The 20,541-nt window shown below is 36.1% G+C and overlaps 1 protein-coding gene across 1 annotated transcript in view; it reads right to left on the bottom strand.

Annotated features, from left to right (window-relative positions):
• cacna1da (calcium channel, voltage-dependent, L type, alpha 1D subunit, a) overlaps nt 1–20,541 on the bottom strand; it is a 103,553-nt gene that overhangs the window by 48,575 nt on the left and 34,437 nt on the right. Inside the window, exons 6-10 of the mRNA XM_016268276.1 lie at nt 19,577–19,729; nt 16,745–16,941; nt 15,592–15,695; nt 7,745–7,911; nt 4,034–4,108 (exon numbers count right to left, since the gene is read on the bottom strand). Coding sequence (XP_016123762.1) covers nt 4,034–4,108; nt 7,745–7,911; nt 15,592–15,695; nt 16,745–16,941; nt 19,577–19,729 — 696 coding nt within the window. The remainder of the gene's footprint in view (nt 1–4,033; nt 4,109–7,744; nt 7,912–15,591; nt 15,696–16,744; nt 16,942–19,576; nt 19,730–20,541) is intronic.

The following is a 20,541-nucleotide window of genomic DNA, read 5'->3' on the forward strand; positions in this document are numbered from 1 at the left end:
AGAGAATGAGAATGAGAGGACTAAATTAGCACAGGAACGAGGAAACGAGGCAAGCGAGGAGTCTGATAACACTAATGTTGAGGAAAAATTGATGGGTACAAAGAACATAAACGCTGATGGGCATAGAGAAGGAAAACTCACACTTGCAATGCACAAGTAGCATGATTAGGAATTAGCAGTGCATTCACACACCACGGCATCCACATAAACATCACACACATAGACATTAAAGTTTAAACATTTAGCTTAAATACATATATCCATACAGGCCAAAATGGACAATTTGTGCACAAGTCAATGATTAATACAAACATTTTTTTAGATACAGCTATAGTAAACATTTACATGGTAAAATGATTTGCTCGATTCCATGCTAAACAGCATGATTATCGATCCCATGCATGTCTGTTCACCCCAACATGGAATATTTGTCTAGTTGAGAGGTGAAACCAACTTCTAATCTTTATACTGCATACACTACCATTCAAAAGTTTGGGGTCACTATGATTTTCATTTTCTAAAGAAGAAATTGATACTTTTATTTAAAAAAAAGATGCATTCAATTGATTAAAAAATGATAAAAAAAAAAGACATTTATAATGTTACAAAAAATCTATTTCAAATAAATGCTGTTATGTATTTATTTATATTCATCAAATAATCATGAAAAAAAATGTATCACTGTTTCCAAAAACATATTTAGCAAAATATAAGTGTTCAACACTGATAATAAGAAGAAATATTTATTTTGCACAAAATCTGGGAAGGATCATGTGACACTGAAGACTAGGCTGCTAAAAATTCAGCTTTGCATCACAGGAATAAATTACATTCTAGCATATATTCAAACAGGAAAATATGCGATATATAGAAAATTTAATTTATAGAAAAAATATTTCACAATTTTACTGCTGCGCTGTATTTTGTTACAGTAAAATACAACCTTAGAGAAAAACTTTTGAACGGTAGTGAAGAGTGATTTTATTACAGTTAAAAACCCAATAAAAAGTGTTTTGGCTTTATGTTCCTTTTACTCTATATACACCCCTAATAAGTAACATTTAACAGATAAATGCATTTAAAATGCACATGCATTTGCATTTACACCAAAAATGTCAATACAACAGGAAGCATGGCAACATAGGAAAGAAAATGAAGGATATTGCTTAAATGGATTATTACTTCTATAAAATGTGGAAACAGCATGACTAATGTTCAATAAATAACGAAATCAATGAATAATAATAATACAAATCCAAAAACATTATCTGTGAATTAGTTAATTATCCCTTTAGAAATATTAGTCCATTTTGTAACTGGTACCCTAGTATTTTATAATGGCTTCCAATCAGATTTTAAATCCAGAACCATTCATTTAAAAATAACTAAACACTGTGCAAGGCTTCTAACAGGTAATATTCAGAAATATCATCAAGTAATCACATATATGAAAGGGACAGAAGGGTGGGAGGGAGATTTACCATGAGTGTCAGAGGACTGGCTGAACCAGTTAAACCCTTTCTTCTTCTTCTCCATCAGGCTGGCCAATGTAACCCCTTCATTTCCCATGCACCCAAAGCCCATGCATGATTTACACAGCACAGCCGCGGCACGGTCATGGGGGCGAGAACGAGTGTCACATCGACACAGGATAAAGCACAGGAACAAGAACAGCACCAACACAACAATTAACAACAACATCAACATTGAGGCAGCTGGTCAGCTGGACGGGAGCAAAGGATGATGGGTAGTTAGTTAGCAGTGAGCGAGAGCAGGTTATTAGGATCACAGTGCAATGAATTCAGTGAAAACATAAGAACATAGCGAGGGACCAAGTGTTGAGATTCAATGGTGCAGATGATGGAGATCTGCGTGCATGTGTATGTAACTTGTACTTAAAAAAGGCCCCTTCTAATATAATTTCTCATGCTAAATTTACACAATTAATCAAATAAAAAATTGCAGTATGGTCTTGTATGATCACTAAAATGCAAGAGTGCAATTTGAAAATGGTACAGAGTCAACAGAGATGAAATTGCCGGTTTGATATTTGCTTGGAAAAGCAGGCTATTATTTGTACATTTTGTTCTCTTTGGACTTACCAGAAATGAACAACCAATTTACAACAACATCTAAAACAATGAGGAATATAATGCATACATGGCAGGCCAATCAAATTAAATACAGTAAATATTCAAAAAAAATCAGATTTCATGGCATTTTGTGAAACATAACCAAAATAAATGAGATGTTGGATGTTATCATATATCACAGTTCAAAATTAAAACCATGAAAAATGTATTACTTGAAATAAAAAAAATATATATTTTATTTTAACTAGTTGCCAAAGCATTTATTTTCATTTAGTTTAACCCGGTGTAATAAAAGAAACTGAAATAAAAATGAATAAAGACTATAGAAACAACTAACAAAATAAACATTCCTAAAACTTTCAAATTAAAATTAAAACATAATAAAATAAAGACAAATTCAAAATAATTAATACAAATTTAAATAATTACACAATTAATAAAAAATAATCTGATAATCTAAAAAAAAAAAAATCAGTAAAATTTGCATTCAGTATCTTTGCCTTTTTTTTCTCAGTAAAAATACTAAACCAATGTACTACGTTAAAATGAAGGAATTTTCCTTATTGATCTTTTTACATTTCAAATATGCTTTGAATTGTGTTGTGTTTCAGGGTTAATGGAAACGACCGTAAACTTAACAGATAATGTCTTGGCAGAAAATGACCAGTAATACAAAGTTCTGTCATGAAACTCTAGATGGCGCAGGCCGATAGGTTCTAACACAATCTGATATACATCATCATATCATTATTCACATGGCACAGCTGATTGGTTTCTTTCACATCAGCAGCCAATGAGCTTGCTGCTCGACATTCAAATACTTGGCCAGTGCTTGCTGTAGCAGTTGCAGCGCACTTCATAAACCCTCCACCTTCCCCAGCTCCACCTGTATAGATCTGCTACGGGGTAATTTCATGTATGTTATATATGGGTGATTTCATGCATGTTATATGTGGAGAAGCAGTATTTCTTACATGCTCACAGCAGCATGTCTGTGGATGTATTGGCAGTAGCAAGTCTCGGTACTTGCTCTGCCACAGCAGTGTAGCAGATCTATTCCACCAAGACCAAATGCATTAACACTGCCATGTACATTACCATGCTAAACTCTCCTAGAGTTATCATAAAAAAAATGTATCACTGTTTCCAAAAACATATTTAGCAAAATATAAGTGTTCAACACTGATAATAAGAAGAAATATTTATTTTGCACAAAATCTGGGAAGGATCATGTGACACTGAAGACTAGGCTGCTAAAAATTCAGCTTTGCATCACAGGAATAAATTACATTCTAGCATATATTCAAACAGGAAAATATGCGATATATAGAAAATTTAATTTATAGAAAAAATATTTCACAATTTTACTGCTGCGCTGTATTTTGTTACAGTAAAATACAACCTTAGAGAAAAACTTTTGAACGGTAGTGAAGAGTGATTTTATTACAGTTAAAAACCCAATAAAAAGTGTTTTGGCTTTATGTTCCTTTTACTCTATATACACCCCTAATAAGTAACATTTAACAGATAAATGCATTTAAAATGCACATGCATTTGCATTTACACCAAAAATGTCAATACAACAGGAAGCATGGCAACATAGGAAAGAAAATGAAGGATATTGCTTAAATGGATTATTACTTCTATAAAATGTGGAAACAGCATGACTAATGTTCAATAAATAACGAAATCAATGAATAATAATAATACAAATCCAAAAACATTATCTGTGAATTAGTTAATTATCCCTTTAGAAATATTAGTCCATTTTGTAACTGGTACCCTAGTATTTTATAATGGCTTCCAATCAGATTTTAAATCCAGAACCATTCATTTAAAAATAACTAAACACTGTGCAAGGCTTCTAACAGGTAATATTCAGAAATATCATCAAGTAATCACATATATGAAAGGGACAGAAGGGTGGGAGGGAGATTTACCATGAGTGTCAGAGGACTGGCTGAACCAGTTAAACCCTTTCTTCTTCTTCTCCATCAGGCTGGCCAATGTAACCCCTTCATTTCCCATGCACCCAAAGCCCATGCATGATTTACACAGCACAGCCGCGGCACGGTCATGGGGGCGAGAACGAGTGTCACATCGACACAGGATAAAGCACAGGAACAAGAACAGCACCAACACAACAATTAACAACAACATCAACATTGAGGCAGCTGGTCAGCTGGACGGGAGCAAAGGATGATGGGTAGTTAGTTAGCAGTGAGCGAGAGCAGGTTATTAGGATCACAGTGCAATGAATTCAGTGAAAACATAAGAACATAGCGAGGGACCAAGTGTTGAGATTCAATGGTGCAGATGATGGAGATCTGCGTGCATGTGTATGTAACTTGTACTTAAAAAAGGCCCCTTCTAATATAATTTCTCATGCTAAATTTACACAATTAATCAAATAAAAAATTGCAGTATGGTCTTGTATGATCACTAAAATGCAAGAGTGCAATTTGAAAATGGTACAGAGTCAACAGAGATGAAATTGCCGGTTTGATATTTGCTTGGAAAAGCAGGCTATTATTTGTACATTTTGTTCTCTTTGGACTTACCAGAAATGAACAACCAATTTACAACAACATCTAAAACAATGAGGAATATAATGCATACATGGCAGGCCAATCAAATTAAATACAGTAAATATTCAAAAAAAATCAGATTTCATGGCATTTTGTGAAACATAACCAAAATAAATGAGATGTTGGATGTTATCATATATCACAGTTCAAAATTAAAACCATGAAAAATGTATTACTTGAAATAAAAAAAATATATATTTTATTTTAACTAGTTGCCAAAGCATTTATTTTCATTTAGTTTAACCCGGTGTAATAAAAGAAACTGAAATAAAAATGAATAAAGACTATAGAAACAACTAACAAAATAAACATTCCTAAAACTTTCAAATTAAAATTAAAACATAATAAAATAAAGACAAATTCAAAATAATTAATACAAATTTAAATAATTACACAATTAATAAAAAATAATCTGATAATCTAAAAAAAAAAAAATCAGTAAAATTTGCATTCAGTATCTTTGCCTTTTTTTTCTCAGTAAAAATACTAAACCAATGTACTACGTTAAAATGAAGGAATTTTCCTTATTGATCTTTTTACATTTCAAATATGCTTTGAATTGTGTTGTGTTTCAGGGTTAATGGAAACGACCGTAAACTTAACAGATAATGTCTTGGCAGAAAATGACCAGTAATACAAAGTTCTGTCATGAAACTCTAGATGGCGCAGGCCGATAGGTTCTAACACAATCTGATATACATCATCATATCATTATTCACATGGCACAGCTGATTGGTTTCTTTCACATCAGCAGCCAATGAGCTTGCTGCTCGACATTCAAATACTTGGCCAGTGCTTGCTGTAGCAGTTGCAGCGCACTTCATAAACCCTCCACCTTCCCCAGCTCCACCTGTATAGATCTGCTACGGGGTAATTTCATGTATGTTATATATGGGTGATTTCATGCATGTTATATGTGGAGAAGCAGTATTTCTTACATGCTCACAGCAGCATGTCTGTGGATGTATTGGCAGTAGCAAGTCTCGGTACTTGCTCTGCCACAGCAGTGTAGCAGATCTATTCCACCAAGACCAAATGCATTAACACTGCCATGTACATTACCATGCTAAACTCTCCTAGAGTTATCATAACATAACTTATTTTTCCATGGATGTTGTGAAGATAAACGTAACTAATATTAAACTAATATTGCAATTTATGTATAAAAATTGTATAAAACTGTATACAAAAGTGCTTTTTCCCCCACTTTTATTTTTTTATTTTATATAAGTTGAATTTTATGCTTAAAACAATTCATCTTTTTTCCTATCTTGTTTACAACAAGTTTTACTGGAAAACAAGACAAAGATACTGATTAAGAATGGAAATAAATTCTCTTATATAGATTCTTATATATAAATAGATTCTGTGAACTTGTATGAGCGGAAAGAGAATTCAGCTTGCATTTCCATTGGCAGAATAAGTTCTGCATAAACGCTAAGCCTTCCAGACAAGCGACTTTTGTGGGTCTGCATCAATCAATTATAGCAAAAAACTCTTTCAGAATGCAGCCTGCTAATCTAACCCGGCCGTCCTCTCACAGAACTGAGGTCAGTCATAGAGCTCCAGTGACAGTGGAAGCTGAAATCTGCCATACTCTAGCAGCGGCTCTAACCGCTCAGAATCATGTGTGCTGCTTATATAAAAGGGATTAGGATTAGTCCTTATTTTGCTCAGTTTCTCCACTTCATGCCCTTCTGAGCAAACTCCTCTCGCTCAGCAGACACCCAGCAAACAGGGAACGTTCTCAGAAGGTTCTCGCAATGTTAGAAACACATATTATCAACAATGTTTACAAAATGTAAAAAAAGAATGTTCCTTGACATTTAGAGAACAACATTTCACATTACCTAAATGTTCTTAGAACATATTTTTGTTAGCTGGGTACCGGCCATCCTGACTGTCTTACGTTTAGCTCATTTAATGTCACTTTTAGACAATACATGGAGAAGACTTGATCAAACCAAAACTGCAAGCATGATGAACTCTAGTTCTCCAGTTTCCAGAATCAGCCCCTGCTGTCAGTCGCGTACTGAACCTTCTGACCTGGAGATGTTTGAATATGATGGATAAATCTGCGGTGAGAGACTTGAGGCATCAGCGCATGCTGACTGCTCTTCAACTATTTCATGAAAAATACACCAGAGGCAGCTGTTTTGGGTTTGCTGACATCTGTTCTCTGTTTGATGGGCATGACAGGCCAATTAAAGATGGCTCTGTGGCTGCTACAAAAAGTTGCAAAGCTTTGGTTGTAATGTCATCCTTAGCTATTACACATCAGAAAATAGCAATGCAGAAGCTCACTGAGCAAATTTCATTAGATCAACACAAAATACAAATAATTCATTTTGAGTTGACTAATTAGGCCTATTGATTCCTTAATGTGCTGAATTTTCAACATTTTTCAAACTAAGCTAATGCTGCAAAAATAAAGAACACAACCATTAAGCAGACTTTAATTCTATCATACAGCAATATTTTCAGATCATTTAATACTGAATTTATTGTATTTTAATCAATAAATGTAGCCAATAAATGTGCAGAAGTGTAAATAAATTACATACAATGGAATTACATACATGAATATCATCTTATATTTCTTCGTATTTCTAAGTATTATTTATTAAATAGCCTACCATACCTACAGCAGTAATATGAATTTTTAATTCTACTTCCTTAAATTTGCATTTAAATTGACCAAATTGTTTGCTACTCAGTTCAAATTGAATCAAATTCATGAACTAATTTGCAATTTAAAAATCATTCTCAGTTCAATTCTAAATCCTTACATGCAATAACTTTCTGCATTTGTCTGAATATGAACTGACCGAGTACTTGGTAATCACCAAGGTACTAGTATGCATTTAAATTACACTGCAAATTCTAAGTTAGTTGAGATGACCATACCAGTTGCACATCACTTTTCATTGTCATGTAAAAATGTGCTAATATAAAGTTATGTGCCAGCATGAAGTGAGATCAGATAGTTTGCAAGTGTAACCTCTATTAGTTGACCGAAATGCAAATCCCACTGCACTGTGAGAGTAGTACTCAGGTACTCACGGTTGCGTTTGCTTTCCTCATCTTCCTCCTCATTCTCAGGGTCGATGTCTTCGGCTTGCGTGATCCAGTCCAGATAACCTTTCAGATCTTCTTCCAGTTGCTGTTTCTCCCGTAGCTTTTGGAAATCTCCACGAGCCTTCGCCTTCTCTCGCTCTTTAGAGAACTCTCTGGGTTCAGGAAAACACAGTTTTATCCTCAGAACATTAACAATCTTCCAAATATAATGGCCCCCAAAAGGGCATTACTAGGAGGTTGTTACCAGGTTGGCTCAGGTCACTCTTTTAATAAAAATCAACTGAATTTTAATGCCAAAATGTTTAATATTCACTTAGAAAAGTACACTCCTTTTCTCAACAATTCACAAGAATCACTTATAATTCATGTCTGTAACAAACTGCAGAAAGAGTGCTTCAAAATATAATGCCTAAGGTAAGGGATTTGTTCAAATTACAAAGCCTATGTATGAGCAATTATAACGCACTGTTATAATTGCTCATACATAGGCTTTGTAATTTGAACAAATCCCTTACCTTAGGCATTATATTTTGAAGCACTCTTTCTGCAGTTTGTTACATTCATGCACTATGAGCAGCTAATAAAAAATTTATTATTAATGCACGTTCACCATATTCACATACAGTTAAACCTAAGTGTAAATGCTTCAGTGTCCTGCCAGCAGGGTGCATGCTTGTCCATAAAGGACTTGGAGAAACAAACGTGCTGGAAACGTCATACAACGTGTGTGGCGTCCTTAATAAAATGGCGGAAGCACAATAATGGAATCCAAACCTAATTTTGAAAGATTGCTTGATCTGCAAATTGTGTACCCCTGGTGGGATATTAATAACCCTGCAGCTCTAAGAAATGGCTTGTAGGACTTACGGACACAGGAAGGAGATTCATTTCACCCTTCCAGAGGGGGTCACAAAATCTGTGCCCCCTTCTGAAGGAAATGAAGGAGAAGAGGATGAATATGAGAGTCAATGGCTGTCTTTCTGATGTAAAAAACAAAACAATGGAATTGAATTGAGTCACCTGTCTGGCTAAGGTCTCCATCCTCTCCTCCATCTGCCCTTCCTTTCTCTGGCTATTCCATTTTCTCATCTCCTCAAGTTCTTTTTGTCTCCTTCTGTCTTAACTAATCTCTGTATTCTGTTCAAGGTTCATGCAAAAACGAAGAATCCAAAAACTGACGTACAACAAAAGTTATGATTAACCTATACAGGTTTTGTAAATTATATCGACATACACTACCATTCAAAAGTTTGAGGTCAGTAAAATTAACACATTTCCTGTACTCGTACTTGTACTCGTAAAAATGCCCAGATACCAAAAGCCGGTTCCACAGAACGTGTGAATAGAGCTGTGTCCAGAAAAAGAAACACAGACAACAGAACAACAAAGAGTAGAATGGATTTATTAGAGATTAGGGATGTCTATGAAGTACATGTAAGTAATTAATATAATGTTAAATATTCAATATTCACGCCTGTATAGCGGAAAAGCTGATAAGCAGAGCACGCGGCGGCACAGATGCGTGAGCTTGTCGAGTGAATATTTCATAGACATCACTGGAAAGTTTGTAGTTCGGTCGGATATTTCAAAAGCAAGTAAGTAAAACAACGCACAAGTTACTAAAGTTATTTGACGGTAAGGAGAAAGAGCGAGAGAGAGAGTCAGAGAGCATGCACTTCTGTCGCATGATCTTGATTGCTGTTCGCTCCAAGTGCATGCATTTAGATTAAAACTAAATCGTAAATATAAAACAAACAAAAATGATAGGGGCAATCACTATAAACCACATTTATTTTAAACGTCAAGCTTACACAACTTTATTTAAAGCAAAAGTGAAATTAGCAGACTGTGTGAAATGCGCTAGGCTATAAGTGTCTAATACAAACATGTGCACGCTGCACGTTTAGCTTGCTTTAAAGGCCAAAGTATACTTTTTACTCCTACACGAGGGTCCGCGTACAGTTTGAGTGATGCAAATTACATCACCAAAATTGTACATGCATACTCGTATAATGTATAACGAGTGGTTCCCTGCATTATTTTAGGAAAACGTCTTGTGATTACAGGATTGAGCTGCTCTAATGCGCCACTAAAATGAACAGTGAAAGTAACAAAAGCTTATACAACACATTTTAACAGGTATAATTAAGTGTGTAAATAACTGAAGGAAATATCTGTTTGCTAAATGAAGCCAACTAACATGATCCATATTATTATTATTATTATTTTGTTTCTGTACCCAATATTTATACAAAAATTTAAATGCTGTGAAAATACAGATATCGGCATCGGAGAGTACCAAAAATGAAAGTATCGGTATCGGACTCGTTCTGAAAAAAGTGGTATTGGTGCATCCCTATTTATAATGCTGTTATAGATTTCCATTTCAAATAAATGCTGTTCTTTTAAACTTTCTATTCATCAGTGAATAGAAAACGTCTTGGGTTACTCACGTAACCCATGTTCTCTGAATAGGGAACGAGACGCTGTGTAGCTATGACACAATGGGAACACCCCTTGGGTGTGCCAAGTGTCTGAAGCCCGTATGGAATCACGCCAATTCAATGGCTGATGGTGCAGGCCCCACCTCGACGTTACCATGTCACCCAGTCTAATACTAGCGACCGCACCATCCAGAGGAAGCAACACCTGGTAGAACGAGCTTGAATACCTAGCGCTGAAGAGAGACCTCAGACCTCATAAGCATCCCTTACCAATGAGAAATTCTATGTTTTGATGGAGCGAGCCCTCTGTGGCCAGCACCAAAACACACCAACAATTGGGAGGACTTGAACCATTGACTAGAGCGGTTCACATAGAGCTTCAAAGCTCAAACAGGGCAGAGCAGGTGAAGCCTCTCGTCCTCAACAGAAGCAAAAGGAGGAGGACAGGAGTGAAGCACGACCACCTGGTAGCGAAATGACGTGGACAAGACCTTGGGGACATAACGCCTAACCCCACGAATAAATGAAGAGATCAAACGATGTCTACCTAGGGGGACTTAGTCCACATACCGGCGAGCAGCAATAGCTGCAACATAAACTCTCAAGGTGGTAGCAGCCACTCCAGCCGCAAACTTCTCCTGCAGAAATTCCAGCACTGAACCAATTGGGCAGATGACTTGGTTCACTGCATGAGCCACTTTCCACTTGGAAGAATAAAACCTCCTAGTAGAAGGAGCCTTTCATTATCAATGGTTTCCTGAACGTCCACAGGAAGACCAGAGGTTACAGCTGATTGCCCTTAATCGGCCACACCCATAGCATCCAAATCTTGGGTTGAGGGTGCCAGATCCTGCCCTTGAGTTGAGACAGCAGGTCTTTCCTGATTGGAATCTCCCATTGGGTGTGCTCTAGAAGGGAGACTAGCTCCGAGAACCATGTCTGGGATGGCCAGAATGGGGCTATCAACAGGAGGCGGACTCCGCACTCCCTCACTCTGCACAAGACCGCAGGAATCAACTTGATTGGCGGAAATGCGTACAGCCTCAGATCTAGCCACGGGTGAGCAAAAGCATCTATCCCTAGAGGTGCCAGGTGACATAGGGAGAACCAAAGGGGACATTGGGTCAATTCCTGCGATGCGAAGAGATTTACCTCCGCCCTGCCGAAAAGATCCCAGATCTAAGCCACTGTCTGGCAGTTCAGCATCCAGTCCCCCGACCTGAGTTTCTGCCTCAATCGGAAGTCCACTGTGAGGTTCAGAGCACGAACCGCTCATGAACCGCTCTCAGAGAAAGAAGCCTGTCATGAGCCCAAAGAAGGGGGCGGCATGCATGCCTGTCCAGTGTGCGTGACCGTGACACTCTAAGCAGGAGAGGCCATTGCCAAGAGACCCAGGAGTCTGCGACATGTGCTCAGTGAAACATGATGGCCTAGCTTGTAGCGGGCCAAACATGTTTTGATACCAGAAATCTGAACAGGAGCCAAATGGGCCTGGATTGAAACAGAATTGAGGTGGACCCCCCGAAGAAAATGGTCCACTGAGAAGGGGTGAGAACGCTCTTCTGAGCATTCAACCTGAGGCCAAGAGATTGAAGATGGTGAAGAAGAATGTCTCTGTGACGACTCACCAACTCTCTAGAATGGGCCAAGATGATCCAATCGTCCAGGTAGTTGAGCACACGGGTGCTCTGGAGCCTCAACGGGGGCCAGAGCAGCATCCATGCACTTCGTGAACATCCCTGGAGCCAAAGCCAGACTGAAGGGAAGAACCCTGTACTGGTACGCCTTTCCCCCAAAGGCGAACCTGAGGAACTTCCTGTGCTGCTGAACAACCTGAATATTAAAATAAGCATCCTTCAGGTCTACAGTAACGAACCAATCAACAAATCGCAAAATGTCATCTAACATCTAAGGAATCATCATTTGAGTGCCTCTGGGTAGGGACATAAATAATCGTGGAAAAACTCCACCGAATCCGTGCGAGAGAGGGAGAAAGGGCGAGGCCCATCAGCTCACTTTCTATAGCCTTGAGCTTCACATCTGAACCCCAGGCCGCAGATTCACGAAGGGGCTCAGCGGCCTCCGGAGCAGTATGACGCGGAAAACCGATCACTGAGATTCAGAGACAGAGATTCTCACAAAATGTACAGTTAGAAATGCTGTAAAAAGCCTCAGGCGAGTGAGACAAACCCATACATTTAACACACTTACTGTGTGAGTTGTCGCTCGCAATAAAGTGAGAGCACGGTGGATGGCAGCAATGAAACTCCATAGCACTTCACCATGAGGAGAAACGAGGTTCCATTGAATGCAGTCGCTGAAGTGCAAAAGAGAAACTCAAAGAAATAAGTCAAAACACAGGCCAGATAAATCGCTACTGAAGGGCTAAACAACCGCTTCTGAAGAAAGGAAATCTGAGAGGCGGATGGCGCGATCTTTAGTATTAGAGTGGATGACGTAGTGACGTTGAGGTGGAGCCTGCGCCATCATTCAATGAATTGGTGTGATTCCATACAGGCTTCAGACAATTGCCACACCCAAGAGACATTCCCATTGCGTCATAGCTACGCAGCATTGAGTGAAATAATGAAAGAGAACTATTAATCAGCACTACTGTTTTCAACATTGATAATAAGAAATGTTTCTTGAGCAGCAAATCAGCATATTAGAATGATTTCTGAAGGATCATGAGACACTGAAGACTGGAGTAATGAAGCTGATAATTCAGCTTTGCATCACAGGAATAAATTACATTTTAAAATATATATATATATATATATATATAATATAGTAAAATAGAAAACCATTCTTTTAAATGATAATAGTAATATTTCATAATATATTTAGATCAAATACATACAATACATTTGTATTTAAGTGCTGAATTGGTAAATCATCCTAATGACAGATTTTTTTCCCAAAAAAGCAAATGTTTCTGCTTTGCCCTAGTCTTTTAGTCTAAACAATTTAATTTCTCCTCCATGACTTTCATGAGTCTGAATCACTTCCTCTCTCATAGTGTTTCGCTCTGTCCTTGGACCCATTTGACTTAATAATGTCATCAGTTCAGAACGATTCAACCCAGCAGATGTGAGGATCTTTTCACAGCACACAACACGTCAAAAAACACCTGAAACCTCTATATATATAAAAATGAAAAAACTACTAATATACAGTCATGGAAAAAAGGACTGCAAATACCCCAAGCATATCCTTAATGTCACTCATTTACAATGAATCTAAAAATGTTTGTTTGTCTAAAACTGAGGTTTGTCTTTGTTTTTACATAAGTGAGATTAGAAAAGTATTTCACTATATTTTACTATAATTTTGACTATAAATATCTATTTTTAAAAAACTATAAATAGTGTATGTTCAGTTACACTAAAACACCTTATGACTGAGTTAACATTCAGAATAGAATGCATATGGAAATGCTTACAGTTTAGACCAGTTTGGACCATCATAAAATCAAAGACATTTGGGTTTTTAGATGGTTTTTAAGTATTAGATCATCCTGATCTGTTACTGGCATAGACTGGATTGTTTAAGGTAAACCAACATCGCTATGATGGGTGAACCGCTAGAACCAGCATGAAAGTACCCAAAACCATTACACTGGTTAATATGATGCAATAGGATGGTTTAATACATGAATAAATAAAATATATTTAAATTAAAAAGAATGTATGTACTGTATATTAAGTGAATAATATTATTACTAATACATGAATACCTGTTTATTAAATGATGTACTACGTAATAATTACTTAATACTGAGTTTATTAGTAGTAGTAGTAGTAGTATTAACACACAGACACTGATGTGACAAAAGTTGCCCAGTTCACCAGAATTTACCCTAGTTTTGTAAAAAAATAACCGTAGAAGTAGGGCTGGGCGATACGGCCAAAAAGATTATCATGCTAATTTTTTTCATATCAGTCGATATCGATAATTATAACTATAAATGTCAAATCTTTATTTCTCTCAAGTTTAAAGCCAGATTTTTGCTCCAAAGTGAAAGATTTAACAGACCATTAATTTCCCTTAAAATAAATATCTAAATAGAAAAATGTATTTCTTAGTTTCTGCATGTTCTAATGAGTGATATTGTTTAAAAAAAAAAGAAACATTTAGGTTGCCTGATAATATTAATAATAATATCACTTTTTTGTCTCTTAGAAATGCACATTTGATAGTAGCTTGAGTTAGGATGCAGAGGTAAATATTTGTTCATTATCAAAATCAGTAACATCTGTAAAAAAAATTTAGCAACCTCAGTTTTATATGATTAAATTTATTCTGACCAAAGTTTTTTTTTATTATTAAACATTGGTCTCCCATAGTAGCATACATTTAAATCCTGATAAACACAGTTTAAAAAACACACATATAGCACCTCAATACAATGGTAAAAATATAACTATATGTTTTTAGGTAGCCTATTTGTATGAAAAACAATAGTCTAAAAACATTCAGTATAAATGCACACATGCTATAGCTTAATCACAAATACATACTATAATTACCATTACTCCTGTATTAAAATTCAGTGTGAATATCCCAAGTTTCTGCCACAATACCATGGTGCAGTGAGTGTTACTACAGTAAATCCATGGTAAATGATGGTGATGTGTAGATTGAAAAGCCTTCTGACTGTCTCGTTGCACACAGTGTTTCTCCTGTTTGGCTTTAATTTAGTTTAAATCATTTGTGTTCATCGCTGAATTCAAGCAGTGGATCTCACATGCATCTCCTCTAGTGAGCTTGCGCCGCGCGGCAGTTTGAACTTTGATCTGAGCGGATAAATGGTCAGTGTGTGGGGCGCTTCAAATGAGTCGCGCTGTTTCGTTCCGCTTTTGGCGCATAAACATTATATCGAACATTTCTTATCGTTTTATCGAGGAAAATTATATCGCAATAATTATCGTTATCGAATTATCGCCCAGCCCTACATAGTAGTTTGCAACTTTTGTCCATGACTGTGGTATTGATCCAAGATCAGGTCTATCGTAAAACTTCATGCTGAACCCCACGCAGGAAAAACTTCCGCTCAGATGTTGAGAGAAATGACAGCAGACAGAAAACCACAGCAGTCTCCACAGCACACAGCGTTTCTCATTCTCTTACCCACTGAGTACACCCAGGACAAGATTCAACACAAAAAACGAGCCCAGAATGATCAGACTAACAAAGTAGATCCACGGCGTCTCCCAGCCAATGGCGTCATTCACCTACAGGGGCCCAAACAGTACGGTTAACCCAGAGAGAGAGGCTACATTTAGCTGAGAGAAACACCAGGGATGGAGTTTAGTCTCGGGAGAGAGAGAGAGAGAAAAAAAATTGGAGATCAGGGGCTGTAGTGAAGAGAGAAGAGGAGCTGCTCACCCGCTCAACACACCCAGAACCAGGTTCAAGACGAAGAAAGAGCCGAAGATGACCAAGCTCACAAAGTACACCCAGGGCAGCTCCAACCCCATAGCATCATTCATCTGAGAGAGGAGAGGAAGTGAACGAGGAGGAAGAGAGAAAGAGAGAAACGAATGAAAGATTTGGGATGAAACAGAAACTGTAAGGTGAAGGTTAAAAATAGGTATAGAGAAGACATTATACTCAAAATCAAACTGGATTTCAGTTTTAACACATTTAGATGTTTTGAATAAATACCAGAAGGCCAGAAAAATTGAGTGTAAGATGAAGTCAGTACAAAGAAAAAGATATAGGAGAAGTCCCACACACTGTCCATAAGCTTGCAAGAATTGTATTGAATAAGCTACATTTCAGAGACCTTTGTCAGGCATTTTCTTTGAATAAATAAATAACTGAATTTATATATAAACCTTTTTCAAGTATTTTCTTTAAACAAATAAATATTTAATTAAAAAAGAAACATTTTATGTCTAGTCTACCCTGACCAAACCACTGAAAATGATGAAAATGATTTAGGTAAAATACAAAAAAATTAAATAAAAAATAATTTTATACATTTTTTATTAATTTAAATAAAAGTATTTTATTTTAATTTAATTTGATAAATTATTTATTAATTTTAATATATAAAAATTTATAAAAACATACATATATTAAAAAATGAATATTAATTAAAATAATTAAATATATGTATTTTCCAGGAGGCAAGCTTTATTACCATGCATGCTGGATTATGCATATTTACATGTTAAATTTGGGCATGCCAAATAAGCAGTTAGATTTCCTGTGAATCACCCCAAAAAATTCTATGTTGAAAATCTATCTGAAGTGTGTGCTGTGATGAAATGGAGGAAAGATATTCCAGCAGATGATGTGAAAGGTGGGTGGATCTCATCAGAGCACACTGGTCAGTCACAGACCCTTGAGTTTCTACTTCAGTGTGTGGGATGCTAGTTTGAGCTTCTCACACTCTCCTCAAAGCAGTAATGACTGTACAAGCACTTCATCCTCTCCACACAAATATAATTATTGACTAAGATTCATTATACAGTACTTCAACAAGAAGACGTGCTAGCTAGGATGCGAGAGGAAGTAGCATGCTAATACTAACCCAGTAGAGCACATCCGTCCAGCCCTCCATGGTAATGCACTGAAACACAGTGAGCATGGCAAACATGAAGTTGTCGAAGTTCGTGATGCCTCCGTTGGGGCCGTGCCAGCCCTCCTTACACACGGTGCCATTAATGGGGCATGTGCGGCCATGACCGTTAACAGCACATGGTGCGGGTTCATCCTCTGCTATTATTTCTGCAGAAAGAGGAGAGAAGATCAAACTAAACCAGCATAATAGTTCTAAACACTTTCCAACAATTCATGAATTGCAATGCGTTGAAAACATGAATCTATATTCATATTATGTACAGGTGCATCTCAATAAATTAGAATGTCATGGAAAAGTTCATTTATTTCAGTAATTCAGCTCAAATTGTGAAACTCGTGTATTAAATAAATTCAATGCACACAGACTGAAGTAGTTTAAGTCTTTGGTTCTTTTAATTGTGATGATTTTGGCTCACATTTAACAAAAACCCACCATCTCAACTAATTAGAATACTTCATAAGACCAATAAAAAAATCATTTTTAGTAAATTGTTGGCCTTCTGGAAAGTATGTTCATTTACTGTACATGTACTCAATACTTGGTAGGGGCTCCTTTTGCTTTAATTACTGCCTCTTAGCTGATTGGCATGTCACCATATTCTAATTTGTTGAGATAGTGAATTGGTGGGTTTTTGTTAAATGTGAGCCAAAATCATCACAATTAAAAGAACCAAAGACTTAAACTACTTCAGTCTGTGTGCATTGACTTTATTTAATACACGAGTTTCACAATTTGAGTTGAATTACTGAAATAAATGAACTTTTCCACGACATTCTAATTTATTGAGATGCACCTGTACACTGTAAAAAAAGGATTTTATAATGTAGTAAACAAAACGAATATTATTGGTGTTTGTTATACTAAGAAAGTACTATTTCAGTCTTTCTACTTCAAATCAGCATATAGATGCTAATTTAATGTCCCAACAACAGTATTCTATGATGATGATGTGTCTTCCAGAAATGGAAAAAAATATCTATAGATTAAACTCCATAAATATATTTTTATACATATATATATATATATATATATATATATAAGACATAAGTAAATAAAAATATATAAGGGGAAAAACAGGCATTTTATTATTATCTGCTTTAAAAAAAAATTGTATTGAAAAGTCAATTTTTAATTTTACGCAAAATGCAATATCCGCCGAGTTATTCTGTCATGTTTTCTCCCTTTTTTTCCAAACCATGACAAGCACCAGTCTCCCTTTTCTGCAGAATGCGATATATCCACTCAACCAATCACAGAGCACCATTTACACCATTTACGCACTCTAGACAGTAATGGCGACGCTTTGAATACACCCGGCTTCCTAGTTTTCCTAATCTATTTTGTTTCTTTTGTGATCAACAAACAAACTTGGGGCTGCATGATAAATTGCATGTGATTGTCATGCGCATCTCGTCAGTAAAGCCGGTTCTGTGAACAGTAAATCTCCATCACGTGCTTTCAGATGGAGCGGCATTTAATACACAGAGCCATAGATCACTGCTATATCGCGTTCATAATCGCAGATGAGTCACATTCGATTATGAACGTGATATTGCGTAGCTTGTCAGTGTAAGTGTTTTTATTTATGCCATTAATTTTTTTGTTAATACAGCGTATAGCACTAGTCAACTAAATTAATGTAACATGGCAAAGATGAATGCACTTTTGGAAGTTGAATGTAAGGGAAATGTCATTTTGGAATTTCTGTGGTTTAATGTGATATTGTTGTTCATGTATATTCATGATGAAATGTTCTTTTATTGTTGTAATTAATTTATAGCATTAACAAGATGACCCGCTGAATTCATTTTGGGAGCGATGACTGATTTAATGTATTTTTAGTCCAGTGCCTGTATTAGTATTGACCAAGATCAGAGGCTGTCATATGTGGATCAACTTACTATGTTGTGTATATGTTTCAATATGAAAAATAACTTTTATATTGATTCAATGGCTTTATTGCATTTTGAAAAAAAAAAAAGTGTCATGGATTTATTGCATTTTGGGGAAAAAATAATAACATTTTATAATAAATCTTTGAAAATCTAAATCGGGATTTGAATTTTTAATGTTATTATAACCTAAAGATGCTATGTGGAAGTTTGAAACAGAAAATAGTGGTTTCATCTTGCCACTTTCTTGGTAAAGAAAACACATTTTTACTCAAATTAATCAAAATGGATTTATAGCGTTTTGGAACCAAACTCTTCAAATATATACACTAGTGTTCAAAAGTTTGGGATCAGTAAGATCTTTTTTTCTTTTTTTTGGAAGAAATTAATACTTTTACTCAGCAAGGATGCATTATATTGATCAAAAGGGACAGTAAAGACATTTATAACGTTACCAAAGATTCCTATTTCAAACAAATGTTGTTCTTTTGAACTTTCTATTCTTAAAAAAATCCTGAAAAATAAATGTATCAAGGATTATACAAAAATAATAATATTTTTTTAATTTATAATAATAAGAAATTTTTCTTGAGCAGCAAATCAGCATATTTGAATGATTTCTGAAGGATCATGTGACACTGAAGACTGGAGCTTTGCCATTACAAGAATAAATTACATTTGAAAATATATTCAAACAGTAAACAATTATTTTAAACAGTAATAATATTTCACAATATTACTTTTTTTACGGCATTTCGATCAAATAAATGCAGCATTAGTGAGCAGAGACTTCTTTCAAAAAACTTTTTTTTTTTTTTTTATCTAACCGACCCCAAATTTTTGAACAGTAGCATATCAACATTTATGTTGGCATAAAGGTCAAACACACCTGTCCCTTGAAAGTAACAGGTAGCGTGCATTTTTCCAATGAAAAGCTCCAAACCGATGATGGCGTAGATGATGATAACGAACAGAACCAGCAGGGCGATGTGGAGGAGGGGAACCATGGCTTTAATGATGGAGTTCAGCACCACCTGTAAACCTGAGAATATGCTAAAATGCGTAAAAACACATGACCATGCACATGCATGCAAATTAACACTAACCCCAAAGCATTTGAGCATTCACTTGGGTGCATTTCAGTCCAAATGTTCACATCTAACTCATATTGCATACACACAGACACACATTAGTGTCTTTAGGGCAATGAATTTGACAGCTTGTTCTCAGAGAATGTTCCTGAGGGGGATGCAGCAAGGAACGCTGCGCTTTTCCTGCCATATGGCCACATCATGCGCCTTCTCTCACCCAGCATCCACCCCTCTGCGGGGGTCAGGCGCTCTGGGGACTCAGAAAGGGATGCTGTCAAAGTGCCTCATGATTAGTGTTGTGCAAAACTACTTTTTTTTTTTTAAATCGAATAGTCGTGGGCTGGCTGAATGACTAGTCGACTTATCAGTCTTAACTAGAAGCCTTGAATATGTAATCAGCTTCACCTGACCTTGACTGAACTTCTTTTTTTCACCTACAAAAGGGTTTATACCTTGCTAAACATGTCAGCACACTAATTAAAACGGTCCTAAATAAAAAGATCCTAAATAAAAAATACATAAATCAGTATCACTCACTAATAACAAAAAGGTTTCCCTCAAAAAACTCCTAATTTGCTGCTTATTGATAGTAAGTAAGGTAGTTGTTGTAGTAGTTATGTCTGGGGTTAAGGGATGTAGAATATGGTCATGCATTAATATGTGCTTTTTAACTACTAATAAACAGCCAACATGCTTTTAATATGCATGTTAATAAGTTAACTAGTTAATAGTGAATAGTGTTACTTAACATTTTCAGTATTTA

This window comes from Sinocyclocheilus grahami, unplaced genomic scaffold, assembly GCF_001515645.1.
Source record: "Sinocyclocheilus grahami isolate Dianchi unplaced genomic scaffold, SAMN03320097.WGS_v1.1 scaffold44.1, whole genome shotgun sequence".
NCBI lineage: Eukaryota > Metazoa > Chordata > Actinopteri > Cypriniformes > Cyprinidae > Sinocyclocheilus > Sinocyclocheilus grahami.